This window comes from Lissotriton vulgaris, chromosome 5 (assembly GCF_964263255.1).
Source record: "Lissotriton vulgaris chromosome 5, aLisVul1.2, whole genome shotgun sequence".
Classification (NCBI taxonomy): domain Eukaryota; kingdom Metazoa; phylum Chordata; class Amphibia; order Caudata; family Salamandridae; genus Lissotriton; species Lissotriton vulgaris.
In genome coordinates, this window is record NC_141693.1 from 755,027,531 (window position 1) to 755,045,118 (window position 17,588).

Here is a 17,588-nt window from a genome sequence, read left to right on the forward strand (position 1 = left end):
GGTGAGCACCCCGGGACACTGCAGAAGCCAGCCCTGGGGGGTGGCGGTCCCCAGGGCCATCACAGGCTCCAGGAGGGGGCGCGCGGCCCCCCTCCTATCAAATGCACAGCACCAGGGAGGTGGTGGTCCCCGGGGCTCGGGGGTCCATAACGGACCCCCAAATTTGCATTTTAGTGCCCCTGGGAAGGTTTTTTTTTTTTTTTTAAATAAGCTGGTCACCGGGGTTGCGGGGGCCGTGTGCCTCCGCAAATATTTGATAAAAGCCCCGGGGGTGGCCAAACATTAAAAAAACAAGCCCAGAGGGGTGGTGGTCCCTTTGGCTGCGGGGGGTCATGTGACCCCCACAAATATTTAAGAAAAGGCCCAGGGTGGTGGTCCCCGGACTGCGGGGGTCCCGCTGGACCCCCGCAATTACATTTCTTCATGACTTGGCCCACCCGGCGGCTAAATAATAACGAAGCGCGGACTACCGCGCTTCGTTTTTTGTTTTTTTTTCTCCACCTGATTCGAGCACCCAGCGAGAATTCTGCCAATTTATTAAAATAAAAAATGCTTTTTTGGGCCCTGGGGATCCTTGTGGGACCCCCCGAGCAGGCCTAGGGGGTCAGGGTGTTTCTACCCTGCCCCCTTTTCTTGTTTTTTGTGTTTCTTTTTCTCTTTTCTTGTGACTCGGTTCTATCTATAATTCTTTCAATTAGGATGTAATTAAATAATTCTTTAACACAGTTGTGATTAAAATATGTAATAATTACATATTACATTGATATATTCAAATGTATTAATAGAAATTAATATAGAGGTTTTTATATGTTTAATTGTTAACTTGAAAATGTAATTATTGTGCAGTAAAATACATGTATATTTAAAATTGTTAATGTTTTTTGATGTTATGTGTTTTATTTACTATTTATAAATTATGCCATTCTGAAGTTCATATATATGTAATATATAATATTCAATAATGCTTTCATCATATTTAGTTTTAGTAGATGCATATTTTTTAAAGTTATAAAAATATTTATTTGGTATGATAATTTGTAATATTAATATGATTTGAATTGCTTATTAGCTAAGGTTTTGGTTTTTATAATATTTTGTTTATTGACATCTCTGGTTGAAAGAAAAGAATAACGGATTTAGTAACAAGTTAATGCTTAAGGATCAAAAATATATATTTAGTAAATTCGCTTACAGATGCACATGTGGCCTAGATCTCATTTTAGGGAAACAATCTCATCCTGGTTTTAACAGATGTCCCTCCTCAAGGGTGGCCCTTAAAATCAATTGGTAGCACAGGAGGTAATTTCTAAGGCCTCCGAGCATAGGGGTGATCAGAGAATTATGGAATGTCTGCGCTCAATGGCACTTTGGATTAAACATACAGCACAAATATAAGAATAGCCAATGTGCTTATTTCTAGTTTGCCAGACTTATTCAGACATGCCAGCTCACACAGTGCCACCTTGAGTCACACAATATCAGCCATCACACATTTACCTGATGAGGAGCAGACATCACACAAAGGTAGACAATGTGGTATCTGATGGACATGACATGGAGACACTGAAGACAAACTGATAAGGGGATCTGGCAGAGGGTTTTTAGAATAAGTATGTGCTCTCCTTCCCCAAAGTCTGTAGAAATGAGAGGTTTAAGCTCCTCCAGTTTAATAATTGCACTGCACTCAGAACAGCATTTTCCCGAGAGTGCTACATGGGATGAAGCAGATTTCTATCGCATGATGCGAGTGCGTTCATGATCCCGCAAGTTCTGGTCAGAAGTGAATGGAATAATTTCTGCTTTAACAGACTGGTGTGAGCTGTATTACCCCAAGATGTGCCTCCTAGATTTGGTGCCCTGTCCCAAGGCCTAAAGATCTAACTATCAGTTTTCCCTTTGCATGCCAAAAAAATAAATACCCATGAACTGGCAATCTGCACAGCCTTCTGGGATAACGTTTCCTTGTGGTCAGAGCTAATGAATGCAGAGAAGGAAGGGTGCTGAAAGCTCCAGAGGAGTTTGGGATCTGGTTCTGAGCAGGTGAACACAAACATAGATTCAATCATAATAGAACTGATCCCCAAATTAGATGAGAGGACACCATGATTGGACATGGGTGTCTGTTTGCGGGTGTGTTTATGTGTGCAGTCGGGGGTTTCTAAATGTTTCTCTCACTATTCAATTGCTCGGAGATACTTTTAATTCCTTTATCTGTGGCTTTTGCCCACGGATGCATAATACCCTTCTTCCATAAATGTTGTTAATATATACCCTAGTGGAAATTAGGCCTGCCTATTGGATGACTTGATTGGCGCTTTGCCAGATAAGATGGCTTTTGTTGTTGATGACTTTTTGCTAAAACAGATGATATGTAGACTCCTACATTTCACACTAATATTTTTAGGTGGAACCCAACGTCCACAGTGATCTGGCAGAAACCACTAAAATTTAAGGAACAGAGAAAAGAGAATGAACTTACTGCATCGAACATCCTTGAAAGAAGCATTGCAGAGTGGCTGATGGGTTCCCATCGATGAGGGACGCTCAGGGCCTTAGAACTCTGCCCAGGGCAGAGGCAGCGAGGGGCATTCAAGTGAAGCCTGGACTGGACAGAAAACGGGAAAGGAACCTTTAGGTACAGGCTGGCAACCAAGTAAAAGTGCAGTTTGTGAGAAAATTAAATGGAGAAATGCAATTAGTACCATAATGCTAACCCATTTGTTCAGTTATTGTTCCTCTGTCCTATATTTTTCTCTTTAAACATTTTTCTTTTCTGCTTTGATATCGTTTCTATTTAATTAATATGTTGTCTCATCTATGACACGGCATACCAACTTTGATTATGTGTATCTTTGTTATTTTTTTTATTTTACACAGTTTCTTTTCACGTCTGATTTTTTCCTTTTATTTCTCCATTTGTTACACACTAGCACATTGGATTAGAGGTAAGGAGTTAGTGGCAGGAAAGGGTAAATAAGGGAGTTACAAAACTAGAGTGAATAAGAATAGGTGCAGCTAGAGAAGTGTGTTTTTTCGGTCTGGTGTACGCCACATTTTGTTTAGCCTAAAAATCATTGAAAATGCATACATTTGTACAGGGGGTTTCTGTCAGCCCTCTTCATCCATTGGTCTGCTCAACTGACATTCACATTTTGCTTCCACATATCAGCAAACAACATGGGGCAATGGGTCAGCGGACTTCAGTTATTAGATTCCTTCTGAATTAGTGATGGCATTCTGCCAAAGCACAATGTCGTTATCCACACAAAAAAGAGTCCACTTCGGGGAGGAAATGTTTTTACTTTTTTCGTTTTTTTATTTGTTTACTCAGTCTTCTTTGGCAAGGGTTTGGCCTGTGTCGTGGGAATGCGCATAGGGAGACATGCCAGAGATGCCAGTAAGTGATGCTGAAACCATGTGTGTCCGTGTCTACTTCTAAAGCTGTATGGCTTTTGTTTTTCACTACTTGAGGACACTATTGCCAAAGTCTTTTGAAGGGATGGTCATTCAAAAAAGTGAATCATAATTGCATTACATTCTCTTTTATTAATCTAAATGTTTTACTTTGCCCAGGCAATACAGTAGATAAGAAATAAAACACCAAAATGTGGAACACAGGTGCTGTGCTAGGTTATGGATGTCTGTTGTTCAAAGCAAACGGATCACTGAAGAGTTGCATGGCAGCGTGCATTTTCTAGCATGAGATTTCTCTATCTTTTATATATACAATCAAGATTAGTATAATTGAAAAAGTTCTGTAACAATATAATAATTAGCTGAAAAGTGTTACCAATTATGAATAAAGCGCTTACAGACTAATGCATATATTCATCCCACTCCCCCTATGAATGAAAAAGAGCAAATAAAGTATGAGTGTTTATTGAACAACTACTGTACAGTATTTCTTGCCATACTTCAGACACCAAGAGCTTGATTATGATGTTGGTCGGAGTTGCCTCTGACCGACATCGCTGTGGTTTCAGAACCGACCTACCTCGGGTCGGCAGTCCAAAACAGCAATTATGTTGAGACTGCACCAAACTCCCCTTTCCCATTGGGAGCTTGTGCGGCTGTCGGAAATAGGGCGCAGCACAAGCTCCCATAGAGAAATGGTGCCCCCCCAGCCCACAACTGGAGGCAGTGGAAGGAGGGGGCCCTGCTAGGGATTATGATTGGTTTCCGACTGGCCGAGGGCTCCTTAACCGCATGCGCGCTAGCGGGTTTTCCCGCTGTGCGCTGAATTTTGAAAATCGCGGGTAACGTGACAAAGCCAGCTCGTCATCCGCGTAGTGCAGGTAATGCCCATGACGAGCTGGCTTTGTCATCCGCATCGAAGGGGTTAAGCCCGTTGGAAGCCACTTTGATTGACCGTCTGGTTTAACCCCTTCACTGCGGCGGCTATTCCGCCGCAGTGCTAAGGGGGAGGGCGGCCGAGCAGCGGGCGCATACTGGTGACGGAACCGCTCCGTCACCAGCCGCGGCTGCGCTGTGCCCATGACGGAGCGGTTCCGTCACCAGCAGGGGAGGGGTTAAACATTGACCGCCTTCTTTGTAATAAGGCAGTCAGAGTTTAAACCATGGATGTGGTTTGGAAAGCCTCCGACCAGCGGTCGGAGACTTTCTGACGAACATCCAAATAAGGTCCTTAATCTTCTTTTCTTGTGCTGTGGTCTTGTTACGTCCTCTCTATATTGCATTGCTTTGTTCATACATCCCCCTTAGCATAACAGAAGTCACTTCCCTTATATCAACATTTTCAATCATGGATGCGGTTCCAGTTTTTTGTAACTTTACATTTACATCATACTGGTTACTTCTGCCTTTCTTTCATTTTTACAGTGGCATGGCTGTGCTCATGCCCACTGTATGTAATCGATGAAGGTCACGCATGCAAGGATGAAATGATATTCTGTCTTGAACTCCTAATTCAAATAATACACTCCCATAATTTCTGTGTCCGAATGCAATTAAGGTCACTGCACACCTGGATTCTCTGATTTTACATATTGTGATCAATTACTGACCTTTTTATGTCTGGCTGTCAAGTAGCTTTAGTTCTTGTGCCAGCCTCGTGTAATGTAGAAAAGCATATAAAAAGTGCACGCATATACACTTAGATACAGGTTCTTTGGGCCTGCACACTTTAAACACTGGTGTGGTCTACTGTCATTCAAATCTTGTTTCTGCCCACCACAGCATACAACAAGGTCAATAGGTCAACCCACTTCCGCTACTGGCTGTTTTGCACTGAAAGTTACAGCCCTGTTTCCTGATAACGTGCACATTCACCTAAAATGTAGTGCTCTTCAGTGTCAAATCTGGTTGGCTAATACTTTACCAATGATTTTTCATTAGTTTCTTTTTTATCCTTTTGTAAGTTGTTTTTAGTTAACTTTCTGTGGCAAAAACTACGTCTTTGGGTTATAATAATTTCAAGTCAATAGTACCTTTCCTCTGAGTAATTAGGGGTCCTATTTTCTTGTGATGTACACTGAAACTAAAAAGTGCTTTGATGCCTGTTTTTAAGTAGGAAGCATCTTGTAGGAAAAATCTATACAGTTTTATTAAAATTCTATGTAATGGTTAATTTTCTTTTAAATGTAAACTTTTTATTACAAGCATATGAACGGCAAGTTCAGCCAACATATTTTGTTTTGTTATCATTCTATGGTATATGCTAGCAAATAAAAATAAAAGTAACAAACCCGCTAACCAAGGCAAGCGTATTGACTTTGGCAATCCTGGTTCATTCTGTTTTTGAGTTCATGGCTTTTATTACATAAAATTTCATCAGGTGAGAAGGTTTGTTTTAATCAACCGTGCAGAAATACCCTGCTAAGCAGAAGGGAGTCTGTAGAGTCCAGACCTTATTATTTCAAGATATATTGATTGAAGTTGAAACACCAGTTACAAATATGGATAGCTTCTTGTGACCTTCCTTCCACTCCAGCCGCTCCAAGTGTACTGACAGCAATGCTCCAGAACACTGGATAAAATGCAGGTGTAATGGAAGCAAGTTTACACATACAAACATAGCCGCATACAAAGGTTGCATGTGCCAATCAGTAAAATATTCATAACATAACACGAACGAGTCATGTGGAGAACCCCACAAGTATCTCTCTGACACCTCCAATGAGGGATGTGGTCTTTTGGAATACCCCTCAACCTGGATGCCCCCTCACACCAACAGATCGAGGGGAGAAGCCTTCAGATTGACGCTGTATGCACCGTTGACTTCTAGGGCAAGACCAAAATGCTAAACGGGAGTAGTGTGTCCCCTTGATGTTGTGCTTCACCGCCTAATACCTCTCTCTCTCTTTCTCTCTTTCTCTCTCTTTTTGTGCAACCAACTATCAAGGAGAGTTTCTTGGCAACCGGCCTCTTTCTGTGCCTCCTATGTCTGCCCCTATTTTCTATTTCACATGCTTATGGTGTGACATGGCACCAGCACCATAAGTTTAGAGAATAAAATTAGCAGCAGCACTACAAACGGATCACTGACATAATATCGACAGTCAAAATATCGACTGTCAAAAATATCGAGGTAAAAATATAGAATGCCAGAATATCGACTTCCTATCTACTAACAGGTAAGTACAAAAATATCGACTAGAAAAATATCGATAGGAAAAATATAGACAGTCAAAAGATTGATTTTTTTAATATCCTAAAAGTAATTTAAAAGTAATATAATAATAAATATAATTACTTTAAACATACTTAAAATACTGAAATAAACTTAAAATTAATAAATAATTAATGTAACTTAAAAAAAAGAAATTAATTTTAAAACATATATATATATATATATATATACTAGCAGCCCATCCCGACCTTGTCCGGGAGCAATCAGGCTTCCCCGACGCCCCGACACTGTCCAGCAGCCCGGGCCCCCGCTGCGATCATTAGTGCCCTTTGTTATTTGGGGTTCTTGGTATTGAGCACAGTGTACTTTTCTTTTGGAGCGATGTGACATTGCTGCTGTTTGGCTCTATCCATGACGTGTCCCCCACCCGCCCCGACATTGTCCAGCAGCCCGGGCCCCCGCCCGCCCCGACATTGACCAGCAGCATGGGCCCCCGCCCGCCCCCCGCAAGCCCTGTCCCCCGCCTGCCCTGACCCCTGCCTGCCCCGAACCCTGCCTGCCCCGACATTGTCCGTGGGTCCCCTGGAGCCTTACCTCAGCCGCCGCTCCTCCCGCGCGCTCCTCAGTTTACCGCTCTGCCGCTCCTCCCGCCTGTCCGCCGCTCCTCACCGCCTGTCCGCCGCTCCTCACCGCTCCTCTCCCACGCCATGTCCGCCACTCCTCCTCGTGCTCCTGGACGCCGCTCCTCCCCGCGCTCCTGACCAGCATGCAGGTCGCGGCCGGCGCTACTTCGAAGGGACTACTTTTTTTTTTATGTAAATTTTTTAAATAACACATATTTGTATAGTTTATATAGCCTATGTCCATCTGCACACCCTGACGATTACAATGATGTATCGGGTGTGTGGATTGGCACTGTGGTTCCCAAGTTTACCCGCCTCAAAGGTTCAAAGTTCTTACTTTATAATAGTAGTATATATATATATATATACATATTATTAACAAAATATATACAATATTTTTTCTGTAGGATAGCGAGAGGGTCAAATTTACTATTCACACTCCAGAGAGTGCAACAGTAGGAATAGCGTTGGATAGCATAGGGGTAAAAATTACTATTCACACTCCAGAGAGCGCAACAGTAGGGAAAGCATTGGATAGCGTAGGGGTAAAATTAACTATTCCCACTCCAGTGAGTGCAACAGTAGCGAAAGCGTTGGATAGCGTAGGGGTAAAAATTACTATTCCAACTCCAGAGAGTGCAACAGTAGGGCAAGCGTTGGTTAGTGAGAGGGTAAAAATTACTATTATCACTCCAGAGAGAGCAACAGTAGGGAAAGCGCTGGATAGCGTGGGGGTAAAAATTACTATTCCCACTCCAGAGAACACAAAAGTAGGGAAAACATTGGATAGCGTAGGGGTAAAAATAACTATTCCCACTCGAGAGAGTGCAACAGTAGGGAAAGCGTTGGATAGCGTAGGAGTAAAAATTACTATTCCCACTCCAGTGAGTACAACAGTAGTGAAAGCGTTGGATAGCGTTGGGGTAAAAATTACTATTCCCACTCCAGTGAGTGCAACAGTAGGGAAAGCGTTGGATAGCGTAGGAGTAAAAATTACTATTCCCACTCCAGTTAGTGCAACAGTAGGGAAAGTGTTGGATAGCGTATGAGTGAAAATTACTATTCCCACTCTAGTGAGTGCAACAGTAGGGAAAGCATTGGATAGCGTAGGGATACAAATTACTATTCCCACTCCAGTGAGTGCAACAGTACGGAGAGTGTTAGATAGCGTAGGGGTAAAAATTACTATTCCTACTCCAGAGAGTGCAACAGTAGAGAAAGCGTTGGATAGCGTAGGGGTAAAAATTACTATTCCCACTCCAGTGAGTGCAACAGTAGTGAAAGCGTTGGATAGCGTTGGGGTAAAAATAACTATTCCCACTCCAGTGAGTGCAACAGTAGGGAAAGCGTTGGATAGCGTAGGGGTAAAAATTACTATTCCCACTCCAGTTAGTGCAACAGTAGGGAAAGTGTTGGATAGCGTAGGAGTGAAAATTACTATTCCCACTCTAGTGAGTGCAACAGTAAGGAAAGCGTTGGATAGCGTAGGGGTAAATATTACTATTCCCACTCCAGTGAGTGCAACAGTAGGGAAAGCATTGGATAGCGTAGGGGTAAAAATTACTATTCCCACTCCAGTGAGTGCAATAGTATGGAAAGTAAATACTTCATATAAAATATAAATAACTTAAATATTAATACCAATTACAAAATAATTAAAATATTTTACAATTTTATAAAACATATTAATTAATCAATTAAAATTACAAATACAAATTAAATAATAATAAAAATTACCTTCTTATACTAATTATTTACCAATTACCAATAAATTCATTTACAATATAAAAATAAACAAAAGTTAGACACAAAAAATATTTAAAAAATGTCATTACTTACAATTAAATAAAAGTAACATATTTATCAATTAAACAATTACAATAAATTACCAATTGTATTTTAAATAATTACCAAATAATAATTAATTAGCAATTAATTCTAAATAAATACCAATAAATAAATTAACATATTTAATTAATTATAATTAAATTACTTCCCACCCTATTCCCTTATAAACCCACAACCCGCTAAAGAAAAGAAAATACTAAAATTAACATATTTATCAATTAATCAATTACAATTAATAACCAATTATATTTTAATTAATTACCAATTAATAATTAATTAACAATTAATTCTAAATAAATACCAATAAATAAAATAACTTATTTAATTAATTATAATTAAATTACTTCCCACTCTATTCCCCTATAAACCCACAACCCACTACAGAATTATATTACACAAAAATTAAAAATTATTATTAGCTTACCTTAAATTCGATATTTTTGTTGTCTATATTATGTCTAGTCAATATTATGTCCATTCTATATTTTCTGATTCGATATTATGTCAATTCTATTCGATATTAAAATTTTCTAGTCAATATTTTGGTAGTCTATATTATGTCTAGTCGATATTTTGTCTATTCTATATTTTTTACTCGATATTATGTCTAGTCGATAATTAAAAGTCGATATTTTGTCTCTATACCACTACAAACTAAAGGGTCGGGGGAGGGACACAAGCAAACAGGATGCACTTGAGCACTGCTTTGAGCCTAAACTACTCAGGCCTTCATTCAAGTGCTGCAAAGTTTGAAAACCTCACCGCTCCATGTTCTGTTTCTAGTTTTGTTTTATTTATTTCATTAGTTCTTCATTGATTTGTTTCCATATTTATTTATTTCATAGTTTAAATCATGCCGGTATTACGGATCTGTGTCTTGGCTCTCTTTGTTGCATTTTGAGATTAGTATATTTTTCCTTGTAGGAGTGAAAACTAAATTCCTGCTAGCTGGTCTGTGTTGAAGCTTGTTGCATCATGAGTGAATGTGTGCTGGAAGGGATTATCTACACATGCTTTACCCATGCATCCCTGGCCCTGTCAGCTATTTGGAGTTTATGCTTCATATTCTAATGTCCAACACTGTGAAATATTCCTGCTAATTTGTTAGCTGTCATGCTTTAAAGTCAATACATCTACTGCAATATTCTGTCTAAAACTGTAACTGTCTTAAACCCTTTTTCATGTCTCCCAGTCTACTGTAGTTAAATTTGCATAAAACCTTTCAGTATATTTCTTTCTATCACTGCATTTGCTCTTCTGTTCTCTTCATAAAGTTCTGTGTCTTTTGTCAGGAGTCTTAAGATTCATGATATCCCAGATATTCACTTTGTTACCTAGCTGCAACATTTTGAAATTAGCCTTTCAGTCTGTTTACTTCATTATGTTTGTTGTTTTGTACTTTTCCTATATGTCTGTACAAGGGTGGGGAAAATGTACCTTATGCAAGAGTAATCTTGCACAATTTCCAGCATTTCGATTGTTACACTAATTGAAATGCCCGATTTTATGCTATTACATCACGTAATTGAGATGTCATTCTGGCAGTGCTTAATTTGAGACAGCACTGGCACTTAATTATCAACACCAGTGCTTTCATGAGTACCAGTTAAGGACATTCATGGAGAGATTAAGGGGCAGAATTACGACTTCTGGCGCATCTTTGCTTATCAGCAGAGATGCACCAGAAGAGTTGCGACGCATCTGCCCACCCGTGCGCCACCACTGATGCGCCGCATTTACAATGCGGCGCACCGTGGCGCTCGGATGGGCAGATGCGTGACGCTTCCCCATCGGAAATGCGTCGTATTCCTGGAGTTGCGTCGTAATCACGACGCAGCTCCAGCAAGGCTCGGGGTTGCCATATCTCTAACATGCTGCGTCAATCCTTACGCATGCTTCAAGCAGGTGCAGGGTTTTGACGCAGCATGGCCCTAAAAGTGACTGAGTGAAATCTTGTAGATTTCACTCAGCCACTTTTAGGAGGCGTTCCTGCACCGGAACGCCCCCCCCCCCCCGCACAGGAACGCCTTCCTGTGGCGCAGGGCTTTACAACGTGATGCATCTCCCATATGCGTCACGTTGTGAGTACCCCGCACCATGGCGCTGGACTTGCGCCGCCGCTGTGTTACAAAAGTGATGCACCGGTGGCGTAAAAGAGGTGCAAGGGGCTTGTAAATCTGCCCCTAAGTGATTTGCCCAGAATCACGGGATGTTGAGCCAAAACTGAGACTCAAACCTGGTTCCCAAGCTCTGGAGTCGGGAGCTCGTGCCCTTACGCCACAACCTCTCCTCACTTTCATGGTCAGTAGTTGGTTCTGTTTCAGGCGGCGCTAACATGAAAAATGCACTGGTGCAAGCTGCCTCCTGACAAGAGCTCCAGAACTTATTTTTTTTTACAAATTAACCACTGCATTCAGGTAAACCACAGGAGCAAAAACAACCCGGACTCAAGCAGATGTTATTCACATCGTTTGATTCTTTTGCACCTTTTTTTAGTGCAAAAATCATCCTCACATCTAAAATGAAAGCAAGGATGCATTTTGCAAATACCTAATTGGCATTTATCATAATTTTGTGTAATTTGAGGGGAATTTCGCACATGCACAAGCATAGGCTGTGCCTAGTCATCTGTGCCCCAGTTACTCTCTGCATGTTAATATTCTAAGCTCAAACCTACACAGTTTGCCCCCTGCGTTAGTGTCTGTTGAGATAAGTTGAAGGAAAAGTTTCTATTGTTGCAAGACAGTTTTTTCTTGTCTTACAGGCCTCTGCGTGGTTGTCGGTTCTGATCCATCAGTCAAGAATAAACTATAATTGATTCAAAGGTCCTTTCCTGTTTTACAAGGAGATTGCTTGATCACAATCTTTTACATTGCATCCACTATGCTGATTATAGCTTGTAAACTAGAGCCTATTACAACTGTGGGTCAGTGAATGGCATACAGGCCTTTGCTGACTCCCATCTCTACCTGGGACCTTGGGAACTAGACTCTTAATGTACTGTACATCCAACCTGCTGTGTGGCATATTCATCCGCAAGATGAATGTGTCTTCTGGACCCCGCCAGTACTTTCTATGTCTTTCAGTTAGTCCTGACGCCTTTCTTGCTCTTAGGAATGCTATCCATTTCACTAGTGCTTCCACAGTCGTTTCAAAATCAGTGAGAATGTATTTTCGGAATTATTAGTGATCATTAGAAGAATTGCTTTCTGAATCGTACAAAACACAACTTTTTTAGTTTAGCAAAGTCTTGATTTACATCTCAAATTAACAAAAGAATTTAATATATGTATTACTATTTCAAGGAATACTGATATTTATTATACATATGCCTGAAGTAGCCCTCAGTTCGCATAAGGGTTGGCCCATAGTGCTTTGCGTTTGGTAAAGACTTTCTTTTTTTTAAAATTGGATTTTCAAATCTAGCGCAAACTTAATATACTAGACTCGTAATTTAAGTTTTGGCTTATGAATTCCTGACACCTAAAATGGTGACCAGGGAACACGTTTCCTGTGTCCGTACTGCAGTCGCTCACTGCCATTTTCAGGTATTAGGAGTCAGGTATTTGTAAGTCAGAAATGAGACTTTCTAATTCTGCAACCTTTTCTGCTTTTTTCAATGTAAACTATAGGGTGGCCCTTTGAGGGTCCCCCCACTATGGCATGAGAGTCAGGGTGTGTCTACCCTGCCACTTATAGGTTCTTTTTTGATAACGTTCATGGCACCAGGACTGTGCCCAATTCTGAAATGGCATTTCAGATTTTGCCTTGCTGCAGCCTAGTAAGTAAGTACATTCATTCAATAATAAAAATCATCATAATGTACAAAACAAAGATACAAATTTCAATTTGGCGTAGATTAAGGTGCAGCAATTTGCTCATAAAAATTAGCAGAGTGAAGATTGACATTTAGTAAAAATCCAGCTATTCTCCTAATTAAATCGCAAGACAATCTGAATTTCATTACAAGACCGGAGGCTTCCATTATGTATTATTCCTTTAATGGCTCTGCACACAGCCAAAGAAAAGTCATACATCATAAAGAAAACTGTTCCAGAACATAACCTTCAAAGCATATAGGCTCATGCACATAATGGTCTGCCTCTTTTAAATGTGGCTCCATGCAGCTAAGTACCTTCATGTTATATCTTTATTTACCTTGCTTTTGCTAGTATCCGGTTGATTTCCAATATACATTAACACCCTCTAACTTAATTTACTCTTTATTTCAATGTATTCTTATGTCATCTCACCTCCTTTCTTTGAGTGCGCTGTGTGTTGGCTTAACCGGGAGCTGGCTCCGGGCTTTGTTTGGGGCTTTCACAGGTCCCTCTTGACAGAGGCTAACAATATCCCACCCTCCCATCCAAATTGAGGATTTGGTTGTACATAACAAAACAGGCTATAGCCATTGCATTCCTTGTGGAAGTGTTTAAAGTTTTTTTTTAAAGAGAAGACAAAATGAAGTAACAAGACATGCTATAATGAATCTTAGGTTATTAAAGCAAACTTTTATTATCTCATAGTTATCTCATGCTTCGATTGCTCTTTACGATTTTGCTAGAAATTCTGAGATGCAGCATCAACATCTGCCCTTTTTTTCAGATAATGTCCAATAGTTCATTTCGGTATTGAGTTTCATCTGTGGGGGCTTTGAACATGCCCGAGGTTTCCGCATCCTCATTCTCCTATGAAGTTTCATTTGTCTGATGTTTTTCCATTGCCATTGGATTTATTTTCATTTGAACATGATAGAAGAGTTTTGTTCGTAATTCGAAGTGGCAGACTGTTATTATGTGCATGAGCCTATTATATGCCTTGAAGATTCTGTTCTGGAACAGTTTTCTTTATGATGTATGACTTTTAAGAGGCTGCGTGAAGTGGCATCAAAGGGATAATGCATAATGTTAGCCTCTGTGTCTTTAATGAAATTCAGATTCTCTTGGCATTTAATTAGGGGAATCGCTATTCTTTATTGCTCGTTAATTAAAATCAATGCAATGTACACAACAATGATAAAAATTTGCATTGAGCATAGATAAATTTACAGCAATTTGTTCGGAAAAATTTGGAGTGTAGAGATAGCCATTTAGTTAAAATCCAGTGTTAGCATTAGGTGCATTTAAAACATTTATGACAAGGGACATTCACATGAATGGCTGTAGTCTAGAATACGACCTGGTGCAAAGAGTTTTGCTTCGAGGAGTTCATGGTGCTTGTGTTGCAGCCAACCCTGCAGCTAGATGAAAACAATCAACATGTTTTGTATGGGTCTGGGGTTTACTGTAGAAGCAGCCATTTTGCTTGTAGCAGAAACTTGGTGGCCCTGCAGAAAAGGTGAATGCTGTGACAGTGCATGAGCGCCATCACTGCACGGTGGCAGGGCCTAATTTGGAGGGCCCCCAGGGTAGGCAGTAACAGTTTCTTTCTGATGTGTATAGTGGCTAAGCAGAAGCATTAAAAAGTGTAATAGATGTTCTTCTGTGTGGCTACAAAGTTGACATTGAGAGTACGGCCAGGACAGCTTACAAACGGGGGCCTGATCTTTTGATGGAATGGCACCCACACGGAATAAGAGATGTGATTGTTGATTGGGTGCTGCAATATGGGTTATGACGTATGGTGTGGGTTCCAAGTGGTATACGAGTGCCGGATTGTCCATCCATGCTATTTAAGGATAAGCTCTGCTTTGTTGGTGGTCCAAGATTGACATTTTACAGCCTTTTGGTGATTTCTTTGAAGGCAGCGAAATCGAGATTAGATTTACAAGCATTGTCTAATTTTAGGTATCTTAGGGCTTCCCGAAGGGTGGTTAGCCAAGAATGATTTTGGGTTGGGCTGTCTCTTCATTTTCGATCAACACAAGGAGCAAGTGAGGCCGGTGGGGCTGCTCTGAGCTTCCAGCATAGTTGGATGACTGCACCCATCCTGACCGGTGCTTGGTGAAACAAACCTAATTCCAATATCACCTGTGATTGTGATATCTGTTGTGGTAGACATAAGATACGTTTGAACAGGGCAGATTGGAGTTGATTTAGTGTGGTTGTGTCACTCCCTTTAATAGTTCAGAGCTGTGGGTGAGTGAGGGGAGAAACATTGCTCCAATGACCTGGAGTAGATAATGCTGTGATGTACTTTCGATCTCAAAAGCTTAAGAGTGAGCCAGACTTGCGGGTCCTTCAGCCATGAACCTTCCAACGCTTTTCAGGATGGTGCCTCTGATAAAGTGCTTTTTGCTTTCTTTATAGCAGTTTGTATTGGATGGTGGAGTAGATGTGAGGAGTATGTGGCTGTAAAGTGAGCTATCTAGTCTACCTCGGAGATGGGTCCCTCCTAGCTCCGCTGAGATGCCGCCACTGGGAGTCGGAGTTCCGCAGGGTTCTGTGTTGAGCCCGACTCTTTTTAACATCTTTATGACCCCTTTGGTGACACTGGCGGAGTCTTTTGGGGCCCAGAACGTTTCCTACGCCGATGACACCCAGCTTCTCTTCACGTGCAGGAAAGGTGAGGACTTTGATGGAGAGAGCATCCGGGATTGTCTCGGGCGGTCTTTAACTGGTTTCAGCAGAACAGCCTCAAATGTAACTCAGACAAGTCGGAGGTGTTGTTCTTTGGCTGTACATCAGACCCTGCTTGGCAGGCATGGTGGCCGAATGACATGTTTCCTCCAGCTCAGGCATCCCAGGTGGCAAAAAACCTGGGAGTTAAGATTGACAACACTCTGGCGATGAGATCCCAGATCCTCGGCCTCATGGGCACATGTTTTGGCATTCTGAGGATGCTGCGGAAGTTCCTCCCTCTGCTCACTGAAGAGCATAGGAAGATTACGGTGCAAGCACTGATTGGCTCCAGATTGGATTATGCCAATGTTCTTTATCTGGATCTCCCAGATTATCTTGTGCAGCGACTTCAGGTCGTGCAGAACTCTGCGGCACGTGCCATTTTTGGCCTCCGCAGGCGAGCCAGAGTGTCCCGCCTTTTACAGTCACTCCATTGGCTGCCTATCCGTCAGCGGATAGTTTTTAAGGCGCTGACCCTGGCCCATAAAGCGCTCTTCGGCTTGGGAGCAAAATATCTCCAACGCAGGCTTGCTTTCTATCGTCCTACCAGAGCTCTGCGTTCTGATTCCCTGTCTCTGGCGGTGGCCCCTCGAGTTAGGAAGGCCCGTATTGAAGGGCGCTCCTTTAGTGTGAGGGCGCCCCAGCTTTGGAACACTCTACCACTGGCCCTCCGCATGACCTCTAATCTGCTGTCTTTTAGGAAAGGCTTAAAAACTTGGCTTTTTACCCTTTAGTTATGTTATTTTGTTCTTCTGAATGTTTTCATCTGTTATGTTTTCTTCTTATGAGCTGCCAAATAAAGCACCGGGACACTCCGTTGGAGTTGCCGTGCGCTATAGAAATAAAATATAACATAACATAACATGCTCGCATTGTGATGGCTAAATCCCCGTTTGCAAGTATGTTGATTTCGGCCCAGATTTGTTTGTAGTTTTTCAATTTTCTTGTATAAAGAAGCTTTGAACATACATTTGCCTGAGATTCTTTAGCTGTCCAGATAGCATTTCTAAAGGAAATCTTTAGACTTGCAATTTGCTTCTTCTTGTCTTGACTGATCTTAGGGTCTGTGTTCGGAGTTTTTGAGTCTCCCTATTTAGCTCCCTTTTTCTCAATAGAAGCAATGTGATAATGCAGGCTGCCTTTTCTGAACGCTAATGGTTTGCTGAGAGGAATTTGAAGGGAAGTTGGTGATAAGTGCCCTGATCTGGGACTCCTAGACTGGAAGCATAGTTATCCATTGTGTGGCGCTCGCTTGTACTAGTGACATGGTTATGAAGTCCATGATTATCTCCATCGCAGGTCCTTCCATGTGGAATTCTCTCCCTTGGAACTTAGGGTGTGTCAGTCGCGTTTAGCTTTTTGTAAGAAACTAAAGACATTCCTTTACAATCAAGTATAACCCTCCCTGTACTATTATAAACAAACCTTGGCTTGCACATTTTTCTGCTCAGCGCTGTGAACCCCTGTTGGGTAGCTGTGAGCTTTATAAATCTTTTATACTTATATATGTATTTTTCAAATGCCGCTCATAACTGAATACTTCAAAGTTCCCACTTTAAATGCAGAATGCCTCATTGCGATTGGTTGAGGCGCGCTGACGGGCAGGGGCGGAGTTGGGGCATGCTCGGCACTCCGAATCTGCCTGAAGCAGTCACTCAACGTCAGTACTGGCCCCAGTGGGCGGTGTCTGCTTCTGCCCCCCCGCCTACCTGGATCTTGATGGTGGAAATCACGGTTTTTCCGGGGACTCACACCCCACCCCTGGAATCCCATTGCGTCCCTGGAAGCATCACTTCAGTAAGTATATATATTAGCACTGGGTGGTAAATTCCGTTCCGCTCACGGAATTTGGGTAATTTTGCGTTCCGCAGAGAACGCGAAATTGCCCAAATTTCTGCGTTCCGCAACTTTGCGAAATTTTTTGCTTGTTCGCGTTCTCAAAATGCGTGTTCATGAGATAGTTTCCCC

General features: G+C 41.6%; 1 protein-coding gene across 2 annotated transcripts in view; it reads right to left on the reverse strand.

The window, feature by feature from the left end:
* The window catches only part of LOC147711508 (tyrosine-protein kinase STYK1-like), a 346,279-nt gene that overhangs the window by 177,335 nt on the left and 151,356 nt on the right, over nt 1-17,588 (reverse strand). Inside the window, exon 2 of one of the 2 annotated variants that reach the window (XM_086922199.1) lies at nt 2,480-2,600. In XM_086922199.1, the coding sequence (XP_086778325.1) occupies nt 2,480-2,531 (52 nt within the window). In that variant the 5' untranslated portion in view covers nt 2,532-2,600. Of the gene's footprint in view, nt 1-2,479; nt 2,606-17,588 lie in introns of both variants that reach the window. The other variant, XM_086922198.1, reaches the window with a different exon arrangement.